General features: G+C 35.6%; 1 protein-coding gene and 1 long non-coding RNA gene across 2 annotated transcripts; both read left to right on the top strand.

The window, feature by feature from the left end:
• The first annotated feature begins 2744 nt into the window (after positions 1 to 2744).
• On the top strand, positions 2745 to 3120 carry LOC134000768 (uncharacterized). Its single transcript, XR_009927442.1, has 3 exons — positions 2745 to 2784; positions 2879 to 2962; positions 3051 to 3120. It is a non-coding gene; the product is annotated as an uncharacterized LOC134000768 (long non-coding RNA).
• An 8438-nt stretch (positions 3121 to 11558) lies between these two features.
• Positions 11559 to 20283, top strand: si:ch211-266g18.10 (neurofilament heavy polypeptide; the record flags this gene model as incomplete). The annotated part of the gene is made up of 18 exons (XM_062440859.1): positions 11559 to 13641; positions 13914 to 14009; positions 14448 to 14543; positions 15003 to 15053; positions 15839 to 15880; positions 16010 to 16057; positions 16136 to 16204; positions 16315 to 16356; positions 16465 to 16512; positions 16609 to 16650; positions 16737 to 16802; positions 17229 to 17270; positions 17531 to 17578; positions 18608 to 18652; positions 18803 to 18844; positions 18927 to 18971; positions 19049 to 19081; positions 19209 to 20283. Coding segments are annotated over 18 exons (3018 nt in total), but the record flags the coding sequence as incomplete, so codon positions are not given.
• Between the last annotated feature and the right edge of the window lie 1917 nt (positions 20284 to 22200).

Below are 22200 nucleotides of genomic sequence, written 5' to 3'. Positions count from 1 at the left end.
AGGGGGGATAATGTTACCTTGTAGCCTGCCTGTGCTCTGCCCTGACCTATACCCATGTGAGGCACCAATAACACTGGGAGGGATATTCTGTCTGTTCCCCGTCACCCTACCCATCTCTGTGCTTAGCTTGGCTCTTTCCTCCCCTGCCTTGCTTTTCTTTGCCCCACCGTCCCCAGACCCCCCTCTGCAATGCTGCCTCACTGGCAGCTCCAAATTCCCCAAAACCTGTAATCTTTACATTTGTATTTTAGTTTCCATTTTATTTTTTTCTTGGTGAAGTTTGGCCTGTGGCTTACATGGGTCAGGAAACAAGACCGTGAACACTAAGTGGAAATGGAATAATTTACTAACTGGGACTCTGTTTAACTGACAAGTGGATACTGACTGGATTTACTGGAGCTGTGGGTTTCCAGTCAGTTCTGCATGAGGAGACCCCCCAACACAAAGGATTATAGCTGAAATAGTCTCCACATCATCATGGCTGAAGGTAGGATTGTTATACCTGCAATCTCACTCTCATTTTGTGAAATTAACTGCACTTATCGTTTGCTACTGGGCAAAAATCCCAAACAATAAGTATTAACAATATGTAATAAATAAATGGCAATGTTTTGATTGGGTGCGTCGTCTTAGGAAAATGTGGGGAAAGTTGGTTGCTATAAATACAGGATATCATGTAGCCAGAGTATTAGCACTGCTCTCCTGTGACATGAGAAACATGACTGTTGCTGCTGATGATCTCCAGTTTTCCAACAACTTTGTTTTTGCCCTTTAAAAGAAGTTTTCCTATATAATATGCATAAGCATAATCTTACAAACAAATCATTTGTTTGATGAAGATTCAGGGCTTGATTTTAAAAAAAAAAAGGGAATTCCCCTGCAGAACATTTGTGTTGAAATAGTGACACCACCTGTCTGTCCTGAATAGTTCAGTTGAGTGAGGGAGCTGTTTTGAGTTTTTTTTCACAGCGCAGCACTTGTATATGAGGAATTGAATCATGGACTGGGCATGCTTAGAGTTCATTCACAGCTGGAATGTAGCTCTAACACCTTGGCACCTGGTCAAAGCTGGAAACTCAACAGTTAATTATGGTTAGGACATCATTAGAAACTGCACAAGCAACAAATGTGGATGATATAAATATTTGATGAAATGAGGCTGACAGATGAGTCCTGCTGAACTCGTTTTAACCTCTAATCTGAATACAACCAAAATATCAAATAAAGTTTGGCTGTATGAAAAGAAGTTTTTAAAATTGCCCTCAAATGAAAATATTACTTTTCTGGTTTAGCTTTGAAAAGTTTCTCAAACATGCTGTATAAAGAATATAGCACTAATAGTTCAAGCCGTTGCAGGGTGCAGAAAGTTGCTCAGGAGGGTGCTGTTGACACATTGCATTCATTGGTGCCAGCATTCATTGGTTCATTGATGAATTCATTTCTAATTTTCAAATGTGTGTTTGAAAGATGCCAAATGAAACCAAACTTAAGAAGTTATCTGAAAAAAGAAAGTAATGAGTAAATTAAAAACCCCTGAACAAGGAGGAGGGTTTTCTGTCTGAAAAGAAACAGTCAATTCACATAATCTATAAACCACACTGTATCATCCTGGTAATGTTTTAAATCATTTGATCAAACAGAAAATAGCCCTCACCTGTCAGGGCTCCATACAGTACAGAGAACATGGATGTCAAATGTGACAAATTGAAGCTTTTTAGTGTCACACTTGACAGTAAACCGAATATATCATCAGATCTCTGGCAAAACTTGACATATGAAGACATCACATTCATCAACAGGCATGTGATGTATTCAGGCATTATTCATGACATTTTGTAGACAAAATTATTCATTAAGAAAATAATCATCCGATTAATAAATAACGAAACAAATCCTTAGTTGCAGCCCTAGAAAACAACATACAAGGATCTTCTGTTAACTTTTCATCAAAATGGAAATGGAAATGAACAATTAACACTCTTTAGGATTTTTTTGTTTAGCAAAAAGAAGCTTTTGTAAGAGCATATTTTCAAGAGCCAGACTGAAAATGAATTATTCAAACAGATACTGCTATTGATATCTGAGCTTTTAAAAATCCAACAATGCTGTATCTTCAAATATCTGTTTCTTTTACACGTGACATAAAAAAGCATTTGTCAACAGGAACTCTTAAATTAGTTTATTAAAGAGTATTGACAGAGTGGACATATACATTTGAAAAATAAGGACAAACTACGTAATTTCAACAAATATATCTTTGTCATTAATTTAGAACAATTTCTTGTTACTTACCTGCTATATGTACAGATACTAATACATTTCTGATAAGCTAATATCAGCTGATATATCTGTCCTGCCATTCAGTCAGACTGACTGTGAAAGGATAAACCAAACATACAACAAGGATACATTAAACACTAAATAATGACAACTTGTTCCTGTGTAGAAGCTTCAACAAAGTCAGACACAGTATAACAGATAATAAAATATGATGGATCATAACCATCAGTACTTTGACCAAAACAGGTCTGTCTTGATGATTAATGTGACTTAAGCATTGTTTTGTTTTTCCACATAAAGAGGCCAAATCCATCCCCTCATCTGCAGCCAGTGGGCCCAATGCAGCAGCTGCACCACAGACGGGCTCTGTGAAAACCAAAGGTCTGGGGCTCCTCAATAAGCTGAGAGTGTCTGTGGAGCTGCTAATCGCCTTGGCTGCTCTGCTGTCCTGGGTGGTGGTGGGAGTGGTGATGTTTGACTTTGTGGAGTACAAGGCAGTCCCTGGTAAGTTAAGCTTGGTAATACCTGACAGAAAAGTTTTCTTTTTAGTCATCAGACATGCAGACTTATCAGTTTGTCTGTTTGTGGCTTCTCTTAGACATTCAGCAAATTATTACGGACCCTGTACAAGCTGTAAACGATGCTGTTGTCGAAGTATCCAGTCTGCTCAATAAGTTTCAAGGTACAGAAGTGAACTAGCATGCATTATACGTTTTGTTATGTTTAATAGCAAGAACTGTAACACATTACTCTCATTTCTGGGCCCATAGAATGTGCGCCTGATTTAAGTGACCCCATGTCTGCTGCCACGTATGCGGCAGAGGAAATAGCAGAAGTAAAAGATGGATTTGTACGATATTTCTCAGATGAGGAAGGTATGAAACGACGCTAATACTCAAACAAATCTGCAAGTTTTCAGGAAAAAGAACACTGTTATATAAATGTGATCAACCCACGTCTCTAACAATCGCTTTCCAAAATCCAGGAAACTTCTACCTCAGCTACATTGACCCTGTAGTGATTGGTAGACAAGCTTTCCACTCCATTAATGACCTCATATGTGGAGTGGTGGGATCCTTCAGGGACACACTTTGCGCAATTGTGGATACTATAGTTGATACTATATTGGATATAAGTACAGGTTTGTAATCTACATTTGAATATACGATTTTATTTGCCTTCCCTGTTTCAAACCCAGGCAATAATTATATTAATTACTTGAGTAAAAGACTAATCACTGGATTTAAGCAAACTGCTTCAATAATTGGTTTTATTTTGCGCTTAACTGCTTTAAGTGTCCCTCACAAATGTCTATGCTTTTCTCAGGAAAAATTGACCTTAGCTACATTGACCCTGTGGTAATAGGCAGAGGTGTCTTCAGTGTTACTAATGAGTTCATGTGTGGAGTAGTGGGCTGCATCCAAGATGTGCTTTGTGCCATTTTAGACACTATTCTGGATGTGGTGAAAGGTACTTAACATTTTCTTTAATCTGTAACCTCTTAACATCTTAAAATCACTATTTAATGCTCTATTATTTTTTGTACATATCTGTTCTCTGTACTTATTTGTTTGTTTTTTTTTCTCTCAGGAATCATTGACATAAGCATCATTGACCCTGTGGTCATTGGCAGAAATGTCTTCAGTGTTACAAATGGCACTGTGAGTGGAATAATGGGCTACATCCAGGACGTGCTCTGTTTCATTTTAGACTGCATACTGGATATAATAAAAGGTACCTGCTTCATATTATTACCTTTGGATTACTTGTGGTGCAATATGTAAATTATATGTTTGTAATTGACATTACAGTCTAAATTGGACTAAAATCAGTTGCTAAAATACAAATTTCATAGGGTGAATGTCAACTAATTTGTACTAGAAGCTTGTTGTAGTAATGATAAATCCTTAATTGTCTTTTAAATGTTGATATAAGAAAAAAATGTTAAATTGTTTGAAGTAACTCATTGTTCGCTTTGGCCTGAATGTGCTCTGTTTTGGTCAGGAACCACTGACATTAGCATCATTTATCCTGTGGCTGTTGGCAGAAATGTTTTCAGTGTTACTAATTGTTTTGTGAATGGAATAACAGGATAAATCCAGGATGTGCGTTTTGCAGTCTTGGATGTAATACTGAACACATTAACAAGCATAGTGTCAACCATGAATTTTAACCTCTACTTATGATGTCTACTCTGTAACCTGATAAATGTGGTTTTCAGTTACAAACTGAATTATATCTTCACTATTTATTCATGAAAATAATTGCCTTGACTTCTTCTGCTCTGTTCATCAGCTATCCAGGATGTTGTGGGATTCAGTCCTACTGCAGTCCTGAAGAGAACAGCAGAAATTACCACAGAACAGATTGGCATGCTTGTGAGCTACTTCTCCACATTGCTGATGGGTGAACAAGGTTTGTTTTAATAAAATTAACATACCAGCCACATCTTATACTGTGACTACGCAGACATTTCTCTGAATTAAGCGATATAAAAATATGAAGAAGTATAGTGTCAGAAATACTTTGAAGAGCTTTTACTCACTGTGTGGCGTGTTGATGTTTCAGGGATCTTGCCTGAAGTGTCCATTGACCCCATGAAAGTTGTCGAAGATGCTGTGTTGGAGTTCACAGACAAGAAAGATTTGTTTGTGGCTTATATGTCAAGTATGATCGTTGGTGATCAAGGTATGCTTGTTTGCACTGGTGATACAGAGATGCTATTATACTTGCAGAAATTATCACAAATAAAATTGGGACTAAAAACTTACATTTTCCTTCTTTCTTTCTCTATTGATTTAGGTGAACCTGTTGCCATGCCAGCTGTAAATATAGTAACTGAAAAAGGTCTCCCTTTTTTATTATAATTTTAATACACCTAGAACCATCTTACTCATATATATGTCTCAGTTAAACCACTATCACACTAAATCTTTTTTCTTCTTTATTTAGATGAAATTTCTCCATCTGATATTAATTTGATCAGACGGAAAGGTAAGTGCTGATTATATTTTTCTGTTTTTCTTTGCTGTCACACAAAAAAAGATCTTTCAAGCTAATTGTATTTAATTACTATCATTATCTTTGAAATATAGGTGAATTTCTGCCACCTCTTGAGGAAGGTAAGAAAATACACTATTTATGTTTACTGCGGACAGGTGCAATGCGTGTTGGCAGCAAATAGTGTGCATAGACTTGTTTGGGTGTTTATTCTGCATGAATTTTTTTAATTTGTTTTTCTTACATCTTCTTATGAAGTATGACTTGTGTGCCTACTATGAAACTGGATGTCAGTCTTGTTTGAATAAACTCCATGTTGCACTTTAAATTAATTAAATAATTAAAATATCTTACTGCATGAACAAATATGCATTATAACTACAGTATAATTGTATTTGATTAAATATTTCTATGCAACCAAGTTGTTATGGGTTTATTACTACATCACTCACTCCCTTTGTAACACTGACATGTCTTTGAATATACAAAATAAAACTGCATTCATTTGAAATGAGTCTTGCCATGAAGTTGTTATGTAATAAGGATTTTCTGTGTAATACTGAGCATGAAAACGTGTCCTTTGTAGTTGCACTCCTCTGTGTCCTCCTCCTGCATTGTCCAAGCATCCTCTGTACGACCGACCAAGTGTCTGATTTTCATCTGTATGTAAAACAATTCAAGCATCTGTGATACATCATGTTTGTTCTGAACTACATTTCATCTGTGCATGAATTCATACAAGTTTACACCACATGGTTTGAAAGTTAGCGCTGAGATTAATAATAATAATAATAATAATAATAATAATAATAATAATAATAATAATAATAATAATAATAATAATAATAATTATAATTATAATTATAATTATAATAATAATAATAATGATAATACTACTACTACTACTACTAATAATAATAATAATAATAATAATAATAATAATAATAATAATAATAACTACATTTTATTTATGTGCTTTTCACAGTATTCAAAGGTGCTAAATATAAATTATTATTGTTATTGATTACACTTATTTTGTGTATGAGTGGTGCTGAGTGAAACAACAACAAAAAAAAGACAAACAACAATCAAAATGTTCATTACCAAGTTGGGTAGGTTGCTAACTGCAGCATGTGGTGCATACTATATTATGTTATAAATGTGTCCTCCATTTCACTCCATCAAAGTCCCTTAGTACCTTAAAACAAGTTTGGACCCACTTTTAAAAAGGCAAATGTGAAGAGCAATTAAAATAGGTCACATTAGTTAATGATACAGTTACAGAAATCATGCATGCAGCCAAAGATGAAGCTGTTCCTGCTCCGGAGATAAGTGAAGCCCCAGACTCAAAGATGGAGGAGGAGGAGGAGGAAGAGGAGGAGGCTGAGGTTCCAGCTGAAGCCGATGGCAAAGAGGCAGAGGAAGATGATGGTATTCACATGATTTTTCTTCAGTAGTCATATTCATTTCTCAGATTAAAGATTGAAATGAAAGAGAGATTAAATCTGTTGCTATCACATCACTAGTGAAACGTGCCGGCCTTGAAGAAACAGAACTTGAACCGTCACTGAAAGATGAGGGAATCCTTGATGCTGCTGACAGTGAAGAGGAGAAACAAGACGAGGCAAAAGAGGTGGATGCTGAAGAAGAAGAGGAGAAAGAGGAGATTAAATTAGAGGAGGATGCAGCACACATGGAAGAAGAGGAAGAGCAGGAGGAGGAGACAGAAGAGGGAAGCATGCGCACAGAAGAGGAGGAGGAGGACTTAAAAACAGAGGATGATGACAAAGATCAAGAAGGAGATACTGAAACAGAGGATGAAGAGGAGGAACTGGAAGAGGACACAAAAACAGAAGAAGAGGTGGCAGAAGATGAGGATGATGAGGCCAAATCTGATGACGATTTGGTAGAAGATTCAGAGGAGGAACTGGAGGAGGACACAAAAACAGAAGAAGAGGTGGTAGAAGACAAGGAGGACAGAGAGGAGGAAGAGGAGGAAGAGGAGGAGGAGGAGACAAAAACAAAAGATTTAGAAGACAAGGATAAGGTTGAGCTGAAAGAAGAGGAGGAGAACATTAGTGAATATGAAGAGGAGGAGGAAAATGGGGAGGAGGAGACCAAAACTCAAGAAGATTTGGTAGAAGAAGTGGAAGAGGAGGAGGAGACCAAATTTGTAGACATTTTGGAACACGATAAGGAGGAAGAGAAGGAGGAGGAGACAAAAACAGATGATGTGGTTGAAGATGAGCAGGATGAAGAAGAGTGGGAGGAGGAGGAGACCAAAACAGTAGGAGCTTTGGTACAAGATGAGGATGAGGAGATAAAAACAGAAGATGTGGTTGAGGAGGAGGAGGAGGAGGAAGAGGAGGAGGAAGAGGAGGAGGAGGCGGCAACAACAACAACAACAACAAAAGAACATGTTGTAGAGGCTGAGGAGGACGAGATTGAAGCAGCTACTGCCATCACTGATAATGTCATGGAGACCCTAGATTATGATCATGAAGATCACAAAGAAAAAGATCTTCCTGGTGATGAAGATACTGATTTCAAAGATCAATCTGTAAAAACTGATCAGGCTCTGGAAGAAGAAGATGATAAAGTGGTGGAAGAGGAGGAGCAAGCAGAAAAGGAGGTCAATGACGATGATGAAAATGAAGAAAGAGAGCCATCAGTCCAACAACTTGATCTTGAAATTCTGTCGGCTGAAAAGCTTGATAATGACAGTTTAGTATCGGAATCTGATGATGAGGATGAAGAGGAAATGATGACTTCACCACCTGTTTACGACCAAGACGAATACAATGACATCATTGATGATCATGATGAGAACAACAACAACAGTGAGAGCGGGAAAACTGAACCTAAACGAAAGAAGAGGGTTCATATTCCCACTGAGAGAGTCAGAAGAGTCGGATCCAAAGCTGCTAACAAAGAAGAACACAAACAACATGACAAAGGTACAACACTCTTTACCATTATCATCACATATTTTTCATCATTTTTTCATTATCTGGTAATGAAAATGTTTGTGAATTGTGACTGGAAAATGTAATGTGGAATGACATTGTACAGTTTTATCATATATACAATTTCTTAACATTTTGCAACATAATGAATGGTTTTGTCTGTACTAAATCTGTTGGTTGTGACATGACTAAAGTTGTTAGGGCCTAACAATTGTTTGTTCAGTGGTTGATGTAACATGTTTCATATTTCAGTTTCAGTGCTCTATTGTTAAAATTGTGTTTGTTTTCATGACGGTAGGTACTAATAATAATCAACAAGCACAACAAGATTTTAAACCAAGAGAGTTTTCATGATAAAATTGTCAGGCTTATTACAGATAAAATAAATATTCCCCCTTTCCAGGAAATTCTTTTTGAGAAAGACAGTTTACCAATTTAATATGTGTGTGTCCAGTACAGGAAGTTCAAGGGTGTGATTAGCCTACTTTAGCATAAGATGGAAATAGAGTTAAACTGCAAAGCTACAACAGTTCAACTCAAAAGTCCTGTCCTCATGGTTTCCAGATGTTCACAATGTCATATTGTCGCTAGCTTTTAAGGATACAGTTAAATAAGAAATTGGAGTTGTTGGAAGTCTGTTTCCCTATGCTTGTGGTTTTTGGGTAATGCCAGACTGGGTCCATAATGGGTTTAACATTATGAATCCAGTCAGTTTTCACTGATGGGTAAAATGAGAGTTTGTTTTTGTTTATCACAAGATATGTTCAGATTGAATATGAGAGCAAATTTCGATTAATTTATTTGTGGGGTTCTTACGCAAATTTGACCAATGGACTTTTGTCCTAAACAGCATGTTCTGATTTTTAAAGCTGTAATGATAGCAAGCTAGCAACTTCTGCGCTATATTGGTGTGAATATTTTCAAAATTCACCAGTAACTCCAGTTCTTTCTGTTATTTTCCTTCAACACCCTTTCTTTGTAGAAATAATTGTGGGTACAAAAACTCAGGGTATGTGCACATTTATTGCTTGAATTGAGGTAGTAAATACCTGCCTGACATTTCTTCACATCAGTTTGAGCTTCCCAGAGGGAATACTGGACTGGTCATGTCCACTCGTGTCTTTGCCTTGTGTTTTGCTTTTCTTTTTTTTTTAAATGTGCATTTAGTCTGAATACACCTTCAGGCACAAGAGCTCACATGGTTCAGATATTGTAATATACTCCACACCATTGTGGGAATAAAAATCCCCCTTTGCTCTAATACATCAGATAGCTTCCACTCCCACCCTAAAAAAATAATTTTATATCCCTGACCTGTCTCTACCAGACACACAGTGATTAAACTGCATTTATCTTCTCATTTAACATATGTTATGATCTTAATTTAATTTAATTTAATTGAAAAGCAAATAAAGATGGACACAATGAGGTCAAGTAAAGTTTTATTTAGATCAGAAACTCCTGAGTTAGGTGTGAATATCTAATTGGAAAGAGGATCTTCAGACTATTACAGTACTGTGAATTACGGCTCCTTTAACTGCACTTTTTTCTTTCTTTCTGATGACTCAGCGAAGACAGATCTATTTTCCGAGGTGCTAATATGTTCCTTGTTTAGAGCAGTTATTGCCCTTAGCTGGAGTTGGAGTCATTTGTACAGAGAAAGACTAGATGTCTGGATGAGGACATTAGTCAACATACTGATGTACTGTTGTTCTGACTGCTCTCTACAGCTATTGTCACTGAATAACCATATATATCCTTCCTTTTTTGGTACAGATCTACGTATTGAACATCATCTAGCTTGTGGTGTATTGATTAGAGTGTTATTAGCTCAGTAGTGCTTATAGTGGTAGCGTTTTTGTGCTTATGCAAGCATGATGTTGATGATAAATACTGTATATGTTTATATATCTTTGCATGATATCATTCAGTTCTCAAAGACACAAACGAATAACACATTATAAAAGAAGTTAGAGATGCTCGTATAAAAGGTAATATTCTTCAAACTCTACTCTACTCCGTAAGGTGTATTCATGTTTCTTAATGTTATTTTTAAATGATCTGATTTGATATAATTTTGTGAAAACAAGAATGTACTATATGCACATTATATGAACACCTGATTTTTTTCTCTAAAGAAAATGTATTGTTGCATACAGTCCTTAAAGCCACAGAAACTGCAAAGGAGAAAAAAGAGAAAATAACCAAAGTTGAGATAAAGCCAAAAGAAGAAAAGCCAAAGGAGGCCAAACCTGAGGAAAAACCCATTGAGAAGATACCAGAGAAGCCAAAAGGTAATTACACGTAATGTTGAGATGATGATCTGTAATAATAAAATATTGTTCAAATATCCATTTGTAAACTTTGTAATCTGTTTCTCTAAACAGCTCGGGTCACTTGATAACAGGTGACTTAATAGGTAGCATTCAATGTTAGACCTTTACAGCTATGTAAATTACACTTTCTTAATTGCGTATAGAAGAAGCCCAGAAGAAGAAAGAACCTAAGCCTTCTAAAGAGGAACAAGAAGCAACAAAACCCACCAAAGAGGAGAAAGAAGTAAAGAAGCCTTCTAAGGAAAAGAAAGAGGTACCAAAATCTGAAGAGAAAAAATTGACAAAACCTTCCAAGGAAAAGATAGAAGTGAAGAAACCTCCTAAAGAAGAGAAGAAAGATAAGAAGCATCCAAAAGAGGAGAAAGAAGCCAAGAAACCTCCCAAACAGGAGGAAGAAGTCAAGAAACCACCTAAAGAAGAGAAAGAACTCAAGAAACCACACAAAGAGGAGAACAAAGTCAAGAAAGCTCCAAAAGAAGAGAAAGAAGTCAAGAAACCACACAAAGAGGAGAAAGAAGTCAAGGAAACTTCCAAAGAGGACAGAGAACTCAAGAAACATCCCAAAGAAGAAAAGGAAGCCAAGAAACTCCCCAAAGAAGAGAAAGAACTCAAGAAACCTCTCAAAGAAGAAAAGCAAGCCAAGAAACCTCCCAAAGAAGTGAAAGAACTCAAGAAACCTCACAAAGAAGAGAAAGAAGTCAAAATACATCCCAAAGAAGAGAAGGAAGCCAAGAAACCTCACAAAGAAGAGAAAGAAGTCAAAATACATCCCAAAGAAGAGAAGGAAGACAAGAAACATCCCAAAGAAGAGAAAGAAGTCAAGAAACCTCACAAAGAAGAGAAAGAAGTCAAAATACATCCCAAAGAAGAGAAGGAAGCCAAGAAACATCCCAAAGAAGAAAAGAAAGTCAAGATACTTCCCAAAGAAGAGGAAGAACTCAAGAAACCACACAAAGAGGATAAAGAAGTCAAAATACATCCCAAAGAAGAGAAGGAAGACAAGAAACCTCCCAAAGAAGAGAAAGAAGCCAAGAAACACCCCAAAGAAGAGGAAGAACTCAAGAAACCACACAAAGAGGATAAAGAAGTCAAAATACATCCCAAAGAAGAGAAGGAAGACAAGAAAACTCCCAAAGAAGAGAAGGAAGCCAAGAAACACCCCAAAGAAGAGAAAGAAGTCAAGAAACCTCACAAAGAAGAGAAAGAAGTTAAAATACATCCCAAAGAAGAGAAGGAAGACAAGAAACCTCACAAAGAAGAGAAAGAAGTTAAAATACATCCCAAAGAAGAGAAGGAAGACAAGAAACCTCACAAAGAAGAGAAAGAAGTCAAACTACATCCCAAAGAAGAGAAGGAAGCCAAGAAACCTCACAAGGAAGAGAAAGAAGTCAAAATACATCCCAAAGAAGAGAAGGAAGCCAAGAAACCTCACAAGGAAGAGAAAGAAGTCAAAATACATCCCAAAGAAGAGAAGGAAGCCAAGAAACCTCACAAAGAAGAGATAGAAGTCAAGACACCTCCCAAAGAGGAGAAAGAAGTCAAGATACCTCCCAAAGAAGTGAAAGAAACAAAGAAATCCCCCAAAGAGGAAAAAGAAGCCAAGGAACCACACAAAGAAGAAAAAGAAGTCAAGAAACCTCCCAAAGAAGAGAAAGAAGTCAAGAAACCACCTAAAGAAGAGAAAGAAGTCAAGAAACCTCCAAAAGAAGAGAAAGAAATCAAGACACCACATAAAAAAGAGAAAGAAGTCAAGAAACTTCCCAAGGAAGAGAAAGAACTCAAGAAACATCTCAAAGAAGTCAAGAAACCACCTCAGGAAGACAAAGAAGTGAAGAAACCACCCAAAGAAGAGAAAGAGGAGAAAAAAGCTCCTAAAGAAGAGAAAGAAGTCAAGAAACCTCTAAAAGAAGACAAGGGCAAAAAACCTCTCAAAGAAGAGAAAGTAGAGAAACCACATAAAGAAGAGACAGATATTAAGAAACACCTCAAAGAAAAGAGAGAAGACATTAAACCACCCAAAGAGGAGAAAGAAGTCAAGAAACCACATAAAGAAGAGAAAGAAGTCAAAAAGCCACACAAAGAAGAGAAGGAAGTCAAGGAACATCTCAAAGACAAGAAAGAAGTGAAGAAACATCTAAAAGAAGAGGTACACTTGAAATCATCAGAAATTAAAAATATTACAAAAGAGAAAGAGGCAAATGAGGGGAAGAAGCCATCTAAAGACGTTGAACACACGTCAAAAGAAAAGAAACAAGTGACACTTTCTAAGAAAGAGAGGGAGGACAAGAGGCCTTCTACGGAAGAGACAAAGGAGAAGAAACATGTGGAGGAGAAAGAAGCAAAGATGCCATCTAAAGAAAAGAACCTGAAACCATCCAAGAAAGATGAGAAAGATCTCGTGGAAAAGAAAGAAATGAAGAAGCTTTCTGTGGAGGAAAAACCCCACCAAAAAGAGAAAGAATCAACTAAAAAGGTAGAACTCAAAAAGCATCTCAAAGAAAAGGAGGAAGAAATACTGCCTCCAAAAGAGAGAGAACCAAAGACACCATCAAAAGAAGATAAAGAACCAGAAAAAACACCAAAGAAGGCCAAAGAAGTAACAAAGCCTCCAAAAGAAGAGAAAGAAGTAACAACACCTCCAAAAGAACCAGAAAAGATCTCCAAAGAGAAAAAACAACCAACTAAGCTTTATAAAGAGGTGAAAGAGGCAGAAAAGAAACACGTAGTACCAAAGAAGCCCTCTGAAGAAAAACACAAACCAGAGAAACCTTCAAAAGATGAAAAAGAACCTTCAAAACAATGTAGAAAGGAGGAAGAAGAAAGAAAATTGTCTACCAAAAAAGAGACAGAACCAAAGAAGCTGTTTAAAGAAGACAGAGAGGAACTGTCCAAGGAAGAGAAAGTTTCTAAAGTAGAGGTCAAAAAGGTCCAAAAAGAAGAAAAGGAACCAAAGAAGATCTCAAAGGAGGATCCAACAAAACCTTCTAAAGAGGAGAAAGAAATCAAGAAGACTCACAAAGAAGACAAAGAACCCACAAAGAAGACAGACACTAAGACAGGTATGTATGGGACAGCAATGCAATGTTTTTAGCAATTAAACAACATAAGGATTAATTGACTTTTCCAAATACAGTTTTCATAACAATACAAGTATTGCAATTATTCATTGTGCTTTTGATGTTACTCTTAAGGGGCACAAAAGAGAGAGCCAGACTTGAAAAAAAACACAGCTAAACAGATTGAAATGAGTCCATTGATGAATGAGGGATATATTTAGGTTTTACTGTATAATTTATGTGAAACTTGTTACAGCTTATTCTTTGTATTTCAGAAGCTAAACCCCAAAAGGCTGCAAGGAGGATTAAAGTAGTCAAAAAGGAGGTTGCATCTGTCCTGCAGAAGGAACATCTTAATGTTACAAAAGCAGGTGAGACAACATAAAAGCATGTTTTAGCAATATGTTCAGTTTTTGAAGAATTTGCAGTGACACAGCTTACACCCAGCTAAATTGAGATAAAATAAAAAAGCAACCTTATGCAGCAACAAATGATAGTTAAAAATAACAAATGCTTGTTAAAGAGCTCAAAATGACATGTTAATGCCATTAAATTGCAAACAAGGGAACAGTATGACAGCACCACAGCAAAAAGTCTTAAAAGGAGTGAACAGATGAGCAAACACAGCATCTGACTGCTGTTTTACTCATGATTCCTGCAATCATTGTTGGTTTTAGATGCCAAAATTGTACTGATGGGGCCGCCAAAGCAACAAAATACTACAACACATCTTTTAATTAATAAGGTTTTTCAAGAAAGGCCAATAGGACATAGGAACAGAAGCCATCCTGTTTTTCCTTCTTTTCCAGCTGAAGAACCCAAGAAGCCTGCAAAGGTGCTGAGAGCTGCTAAAAAGCATGAAGTCCCTGTCCTGAAAAAGGAACATGGGAATGTTACAAAACCAGGTAAGTAACAATATAACCAAATGTCAACTTAAAGCAGCAGTATGTATGATGATAAACATATCTGACTCCAAACAAACATCAAAGTGTGACTGGAAATTGCAGCCTGAGGTTCCAGTAGTAACTCCATAAAAGATACTGAGCTATTCATCATCACCTGGTGTACTGTACAACATGCGTCGCTCAGTGATCATGAAAGTCACATTATTATCATAGCAAGGTCCTGCCATGATAGATTACGACTTAATCATGAAGAAGTTAGAATGTTTTTATGTTGTATAAATCTGACATAGTAAGTGATTAATTACCCTCTCCTTTAATTGTTTGAGAGAGCCTAAAATCAAAGCAAAAAAATAACCCCAACCATTACATGCTCTTATTTCCTTTGGTAATGTAGTGTTTTAATTATAGTAGATGCATGTGTGTCATTTATATGACAAAATGGATTGTTCCCAATAACAGAGATTCCTGAAGTTACTAAGGTGAAAGCCAAACCTGAACCTGCAAAGAAAGGTATACACCTATTTTTAATTTGCTTTTCTGAATTTTAGAAGTTCAATAATTGTAATTTTTTATGTTGTTTAAATGACTATATTTTAATTATTGTTTAAATGTCTATATTCTAATTTTTCCTCACTTTGAATGGACAATTTAAGAAATATACTTACCCATATTCTGGTAAAATATTATGCATAATTTAAAGTTTGCTGACACTGACTTTTTATGTGTTTTACACATAAAAGGTGGTTTGTTCTAAGACAGTGTCAGATAATAATTAGTTATCTTTATTAGTGTAAAACCTAAAACTTAAGGGGTTTTGAATGTCACAATTTTTCACCAGTGGCAGCTCACAAGGAGCCCAAGAAGGAATCAAAATACAAAATCAAACATAAACCTGGAAAACTTGGTAATGCAAAGACTAACTGATGCAGTAGTCTAACCCAACTAGTGACCGTCTCACTTACAGCACAAATAATTTACATTAATTCCATATTTAGACATGAGAAATAATTAACGTTGACAAAATCATCACCTGCTTAGGTTATTGTACAGTATACTGTACAGTATACTGTACAATAACCCAGCTATAGCTATAACTAAGCTACAGCTATGAAGCTATGCTTCATTAGAATGTGATAGTGTCTTTCCTGCAAGCTGCAACGCCGGGTTACTAACGTTTGAACACAATATAGAAGGTTTTATACACTGCTGGCAAGGTTTTCAATTAATGATGCAAAAGGTTTTAATGTTAATTAACTGATAAAAACAATACTAATGTGCCCTATTTTGTGACACAGATCTTCCAAAGGAAAAGGCCAAAGCAGCTCCTGCCAAGAAAGGTAATATACACTTTATTAATTTACAAGCTAAAACTTTCTGGTTATGTTTTAATCGTTAAACAGCAAAACCATGAATTATAATAATGGGGCTAAGCTAGCTATAAGAAACATTGTGTTTTTAAAAAACAGAAGCAGCTGCTCCAAAAGAAAAGCCTGAGCTAGTCATCTTGAAAAAAGGTAAGACTGGTGCATGTCATAAAATATCAAGCTTCAAGTTACATATGTGTATTTATATTTCCTAATCTCTGTTGACAGGACAGGCAGGCGCTGCCAGAAATTCCTCTCTGGTGAAAGAGAGGGTCAAAATAGTGCCTTTGAAGAAAGGTAATTATTATTTTTCATATATGTTTAACGAGTTGCATTATTACCTCTGGACAAATCATGTGTTGTGTTATGTTTATGTATGTATGCTTTTATGAATTTAACTCCTGCAGAAGTAAAGGTGCCAAAGGAGAAAGCAGTTTCTGCAAAGAAAAGTATGACACATTTTAAATATTTCATAGGACTAAACATAACATCAAGCTGTTTTGGCTTTGCATACATACATAAATACAACATCATGTTTTTATTTTTATTTTTTCTAGCAGCTGAGGTTTCAAAACAGAAACCCAAACCAGTTCCAACAAAGAGGGGTAAGATTCAAGAGTGATTCTTATAGCTTTGTAGTTTTAGTGTGTCATCTTATTACTCATTTTGTGGAGTGACAAACCTAAAACATCTTTATGTAGAACCTGCTCCACTCAAGACAAAACCAGCCCTGATTGTTAAAGGCAAGAGGACACTAATCAACCATTATGTTCATGTTTAAATAATCAAGCAGTTGAATTTCATGCTAATGTATTATTTCTTTCAGAAGCAGAAGCCCCAAAGAAAAATGTCTCTATAACAAAGGAGAAAGCGAAGGTGATGCCATTGAAGAAAGGTACGTCTTTACTAAAACAAGCAAAAAATGTATATCAGTATGCCTTTTATCAAAGGTGCTTACTGTACAACATTCCTATATGACTTGTAAACCACACACTAGCAAAAGGGGTATTTTTTATTGCATATTCAGTTTCATATATATATTTTCAAGGAAGAAAGGACAGCCAAACTCTGCCCTCACTTGCTCAATAAAGATATTTTAATATATGCAACGTTTTGGTCAGAGATCTTCTTCAGATACCTGATGATAGATACACCTGAGCAAGTGAAGACAGTGTGTGGGTGTCCCTTCTTCCGTTAGGTATGTGTCTACTCCACCAAAGCACCTGTCACAAAGACTATTCAGGTGTGCAAGAGATTCTTTGATGAAATGTATCTATTCACAAACTCAAATCTTGAAACTATAATGTTCCTTTTGACTCAGTGGCTCCGAAAGAGAACGTCAAACCAGCACAGACGAAAAAAGGTAGTCACAAAGATTACCAGTCAAATATCATCCAGGATCTTTTATGTAAAGTATTTATTCATTCTTTTTTTGTATTTGTTGGAAATGTTGACATGGAAATGTTCTGCTATCACCGCTATAAGTCAGTATGCAGATGTTGTTTATATTTTAGATTCATCATGGTGTAGATAAGCAACACTACAGATATAGATAGGAAATTCACCAGTTGTAACAGATAATGACACTGCTGACATTATTGTTGTTATTATTTGCTTTAAAAGCTGAAGTTCTCAAGGAGAAGAAGGCTGAGCCAGTGACTCCCACAAAAGGTTTGTGTCTCTGGGTCTTTTGACATCTTTGATGTATTTCACTGTTCTTTTTTGTCTTATTTTTTACCGTACCATAGTTTTACAACAGTAATTTCTTGGTGGTTTCTCACCTACATGTATACATTAGAGTTGATAGGATCATGAGTTATTCTAGCAGCTGTTAAAAAGGCAAAACTCACACATGCTGGAAGGAGGAAAGGTATGCAGTGCAACACATGTGTGTTTTTATGCTGCTTTTTTGTGGTATTCTGCAAATGCCCCCCATGCTGTAGAGACACTGCTTGCAGTATTTCTGTGGCATTAATTCAGTCATGTTCAAGTTATTATTGATTTATTGTCTAAATAGTCTATTAACATATAGTGCTGATGATATGCTGTACTGGCAATGTGATGCTGCTGATAATGACAATGACCCAACTCAAAATAGTGATGGGCAAAATATTATTATATTATTATACCCAAAACTATTACATTTATTAAATGTATTATTAAAACTGTATTTAGTTTGGTCATATTTACATTAACATTAACTTGTTTAAACATGTGTCTCTATAAGATGACAAAATTGTTTTGACCTCCTGGACTGAAGAAATCTTTTTTGATGCCCAGTGGATAAAATGAAAAAGGAAAAGTCATCATCTGAAAAAGGAAGAAATGCGTGTTTATACTCAGTAGTGGTGACACCTATTGAACCAAACTGCTGCATTGCTGAAATGTAAAACATTTTCTAAACATATCTTCTAAATAGAATAAATGTGACATTTCTCTTTCTTTCATCATAATATAGAATAATAATATACAAATAATAATAGTCTTTTTTAGGTGTTTTTCCCAAAACATGTTGACATATTGGACTTTTTGTGTGAAGTTTAAGGTGGACTGTATTTCCATTCGATATTTCAAAACAGTTTGATTATTTACAGAGGACAAAGTTCGTAAAGGAGAAACCAGCGCTTGAAAGGAAAAAGAAATGTACTGTACACTGTAGACCTGAATTATTGATTCATAACTTTTTCTTTTTTTTTATAGAAAAAACAGTTGAGAAGAAAACATTCAAAGAAGAGAAAGTTGAAGGTACATTGTGCAGTCAGCTTTGAACATTAACATAATGAAATCAGAAAAATGTCTGTGTGAATTATATTAAAATCCTTGCAGCAGTTGCAGTTTCCCCTGCAGGACTGAACTGAATTTAATGTTTGATTGCTCTTTTGTTACTATTTACAGAAGACAGAGTTCTCAAAGAGATACAGGAGCCTGCAAAGAAAGGTATATTGAATCAGATTTGTAATCAGATGGATTCTGAGTGTACAAAATACGTCAATGCTTTATTTACAATTTTTTGTTGCAGAAAAATCTGCAGAGAAGAAAGCTGCCAAAGAGGAAAAAGTAAAAGGTACCTTACAGTTCTGGACTTCACAATAATACTGGAGAGTTTTATGATTACTGTAACATTATGTTCTCATTTCCTAGCAGAGTCTGCTGTATCAGACTTTCCTATGGATGGTGAGTTCATGTTCCCTTCACATAACTGAAATATTACCCTAGGTCTCCTCTCTTGTTGCGAGGAACATGTTGTACTGAACTGTACTGAAGCATACTGTACTGTACTGTCCTGTGACTCCCTCCACAGATGAGATGCCCTACTTCCAGTGTTTCTTTGTGGACGAGGATGAGGCCCAGTTTCCATTCTACGCCTTCTCACCACTGTAGATTTGAAGCTTCACTTTGAATCTAGTCTGCAGTTTACAGTTTAGTCAATTTACTGATAATGACATGGTCACGTCACGCTGAAACATAGCCTGCTGTTCACTGTTGGTCTTCAGTAGAAAACCCTGATGGCAGAGGATGGTTTATGTGATGGACCATTTATTTTATTTCCAGATTTGGTTGAGCTCTTGCACCAACTACGTGCAGCCAGTGTCATTCCTTTTTCATTTTTTTAAATTTAACTTTTAATTTTTTTGTTTTAATTTCTCTTAAAGGGTTGATATAATATTTTAAGAGGTATAATCTGTATTATCCTTTGTGGATCATTTATTTTAGATCACTGCAACCTTATGAAAATACTTTTAATATATTTACTGCTCGTTTCATTTTTCTTGTAATCAAACTTCTGTGCTGCAGCACAATGGCTTTCTTTGTTTTTAAAAAAAAGTAGAAACATAGTTTACAACTATGCAGGGTACAAACACTGCCACAACTGCTGATCCAAGGCTGATAGAGGTTCAGTTCCTATAAGCCCACATTTACTTGAAAAGTGGTTTGTACAATAGGGGTACATTAATTTTTATCATCTTTGTTAGTTTTGCTTTTTTTCTTCGTTGCATCATAGACATTAAAGTCTCTGTACTCCGCTTATCCTGCTTTCAGAGCCCTTTAATCAAAGATTGGGTATTTGTAGCATTCGTACATTATTCCTGATATTTCATTTATCTCAAGGAAACATGTTTCTCACACATTTTCCTTTACCCTTGATGGGTACAAAAAACTAATCAAAGCATTAATGAAAATAATTTAATTTAATCCTCTTTGGAGGATGTTTATTTTGTTTTGTTTGTTTTTTAGTTTTTTTTTGTCTGTAATTAATACATGTCCAGAGGAATGACCATGCACTGTATATGAGAGCTCCCAAACTTACTGGTAGAACACTACCTGACTACCTAACATGTTGATATTTTAAGTCTTATTAAACCGTACCATCTAGACGTGTGCACCGGCTCCTCATTTTGACACTGGTGCTAATAACACGCATTGTATTACCTGAACTCTCAGAATGAGGATTGAGTTCATGGTCACTAAGTATCAGATTTATTCTGTAATTCCTTGACAGACCAAAACTGCACTGTCCCTGACTTTGGTCAGTGGATTGGAAACCTTTTGAGCAGGTTTTTATAAACAAAGAAAGTGACAGAAAAGTTAAAGTTAGGAAAATATTTCCAGGTTAACTTTAGAATAATACTGTGTTGTAGTGACATCTTACATTAACTGTGCTAAAATGCAGCATAATATAAACAGGATTTATATTCTATGGATATCTTGTATTTGTAATTGACAGCGAGGGCCACATGATTGTAGGTTGATTTCAAATACTGTTATCAGTCATAAACTCTATTTGAAATCTCTGCAGCAGTTCGCTCTTTTCCACATTTATTTTAAAACCTGAATGACCATGGTAACGTGAATATGCTTAAGTAAAGTCTAATATTATAGACAAAATAATAGGCAAATAATAGCTATACACATATTTGATCTGCACATTGTGTGATTATAGTCTATGTCATTAAGGGCAGCGTCACATGTATGAATAGATAATCTCAGATGTGAAGTGGTAACATTGTTTAACAGCCAGCTTGCACCAGCTGTTATTGACATACAGATCTTTACATTTAGCTCCATATGCTGCACCAAAGACAGTTATTACAGCTTGTGGAACTAATCCAGTATCAATGAAAATCTAAATCCACTTATCTTTTTTATTTAGATAAAGGAGAACAGCTTGTTTTGGCCATAGATGGTGTGTGTGTGTGAACCATTAACTGTACTGTAACAGCTTGAGTTTTATGGATTTTTAATAAAATCCTTCACTGTAATTGATGGAGTGGTGGGTGTTGTTCCCAATGACACTGCACTGTCCTGTCCAGAGTTACCGGATTGAAGTAAACCAGACATTTCTATTTTAAAGCTACATTATGTTTCAATCATTTTAACTGAATTGTTTCAACAAACTTACTTAACCAGGTAAATGTGCAATACAATAATTTTAATTGATCTGAAGCACTGTATTTTTGTCTGATAGTCCTTTAAAAGAAATGTGCATGATGCGTGTTGATTTTTGTTTTATGCTCCCAAAATATTTTTGTGATATCAGCAATATATATTTTCCATACCTAACTTTGAGAATGGCAACACTAAATACTTGAACTGATGAATGAAGGGAATTTAATACCAATAACTGACATTTGTCATCAGTGGTGTTGCTAACATCCTATATAAATGTAACCTCATTGTAAATAGAAATAGATGACAGGAAAATTTGCTGAAAATGAGTTTCACCCCTGATCCATGAAAACTGCTCAATATAATATCAAACTATGTATCATTTAGTCAATTACACCTTCATTGTGCTTGTGAATACTAGCCATTTGACATTAAAACATAGTAATGCAATTCAAGAGTTTCTTTTGTAAATCTAGTCTTTTTTCTCTTAAGGTGCCAACTACAATATTTCTCACATAAAGTGTAGTCCAGTTTCTGTCACAGTTTATGGCAGTATGATGAGGTCAGTGCAGTGTTGGCCTCAGCTGTTTATATTATAATGAAATGCATGAAAACTTTAGTACTGAATGAAATATAAAATCCACTTATTTGAATGTAACAGTCCTCATGTCATTTCAGGATGACGCTTCTCTTTCTGGTTTCAGTTATTCAGTCATTATAGACACATTTATATTGTTTATGCTTACTTTTTATTTTACTTTTTTTTTTTTTTTTAGAAGTTGTAACTTCTACACAGTTAATTTATCCAAATACTCAAAGTACAAACTGGGATTACTTGTACTTCACTGAAGTATTTCTATCTTCCTTTATCCAGAGAATATATTTTACGCCTTTAAATTCATTGA

This window comes from Scomber scombrus, chromosome 19 (genome assembly GCF_963691925.1).
Source record: "Scomber scombrus chromosome 19, fScoSco1.1, whole genome shotgun sequence".
Taxonomy (NCBI): Eukaryota; Metazoa; Chordata; class Actinopteri; order Scombriformes; family Scombridae; genus Scomber; species Scomber scombrus.
Note: the sequence above shows the minus strand (reverse complement) of the source record. Positions and strands in the feature narration are given on the sequence as shown.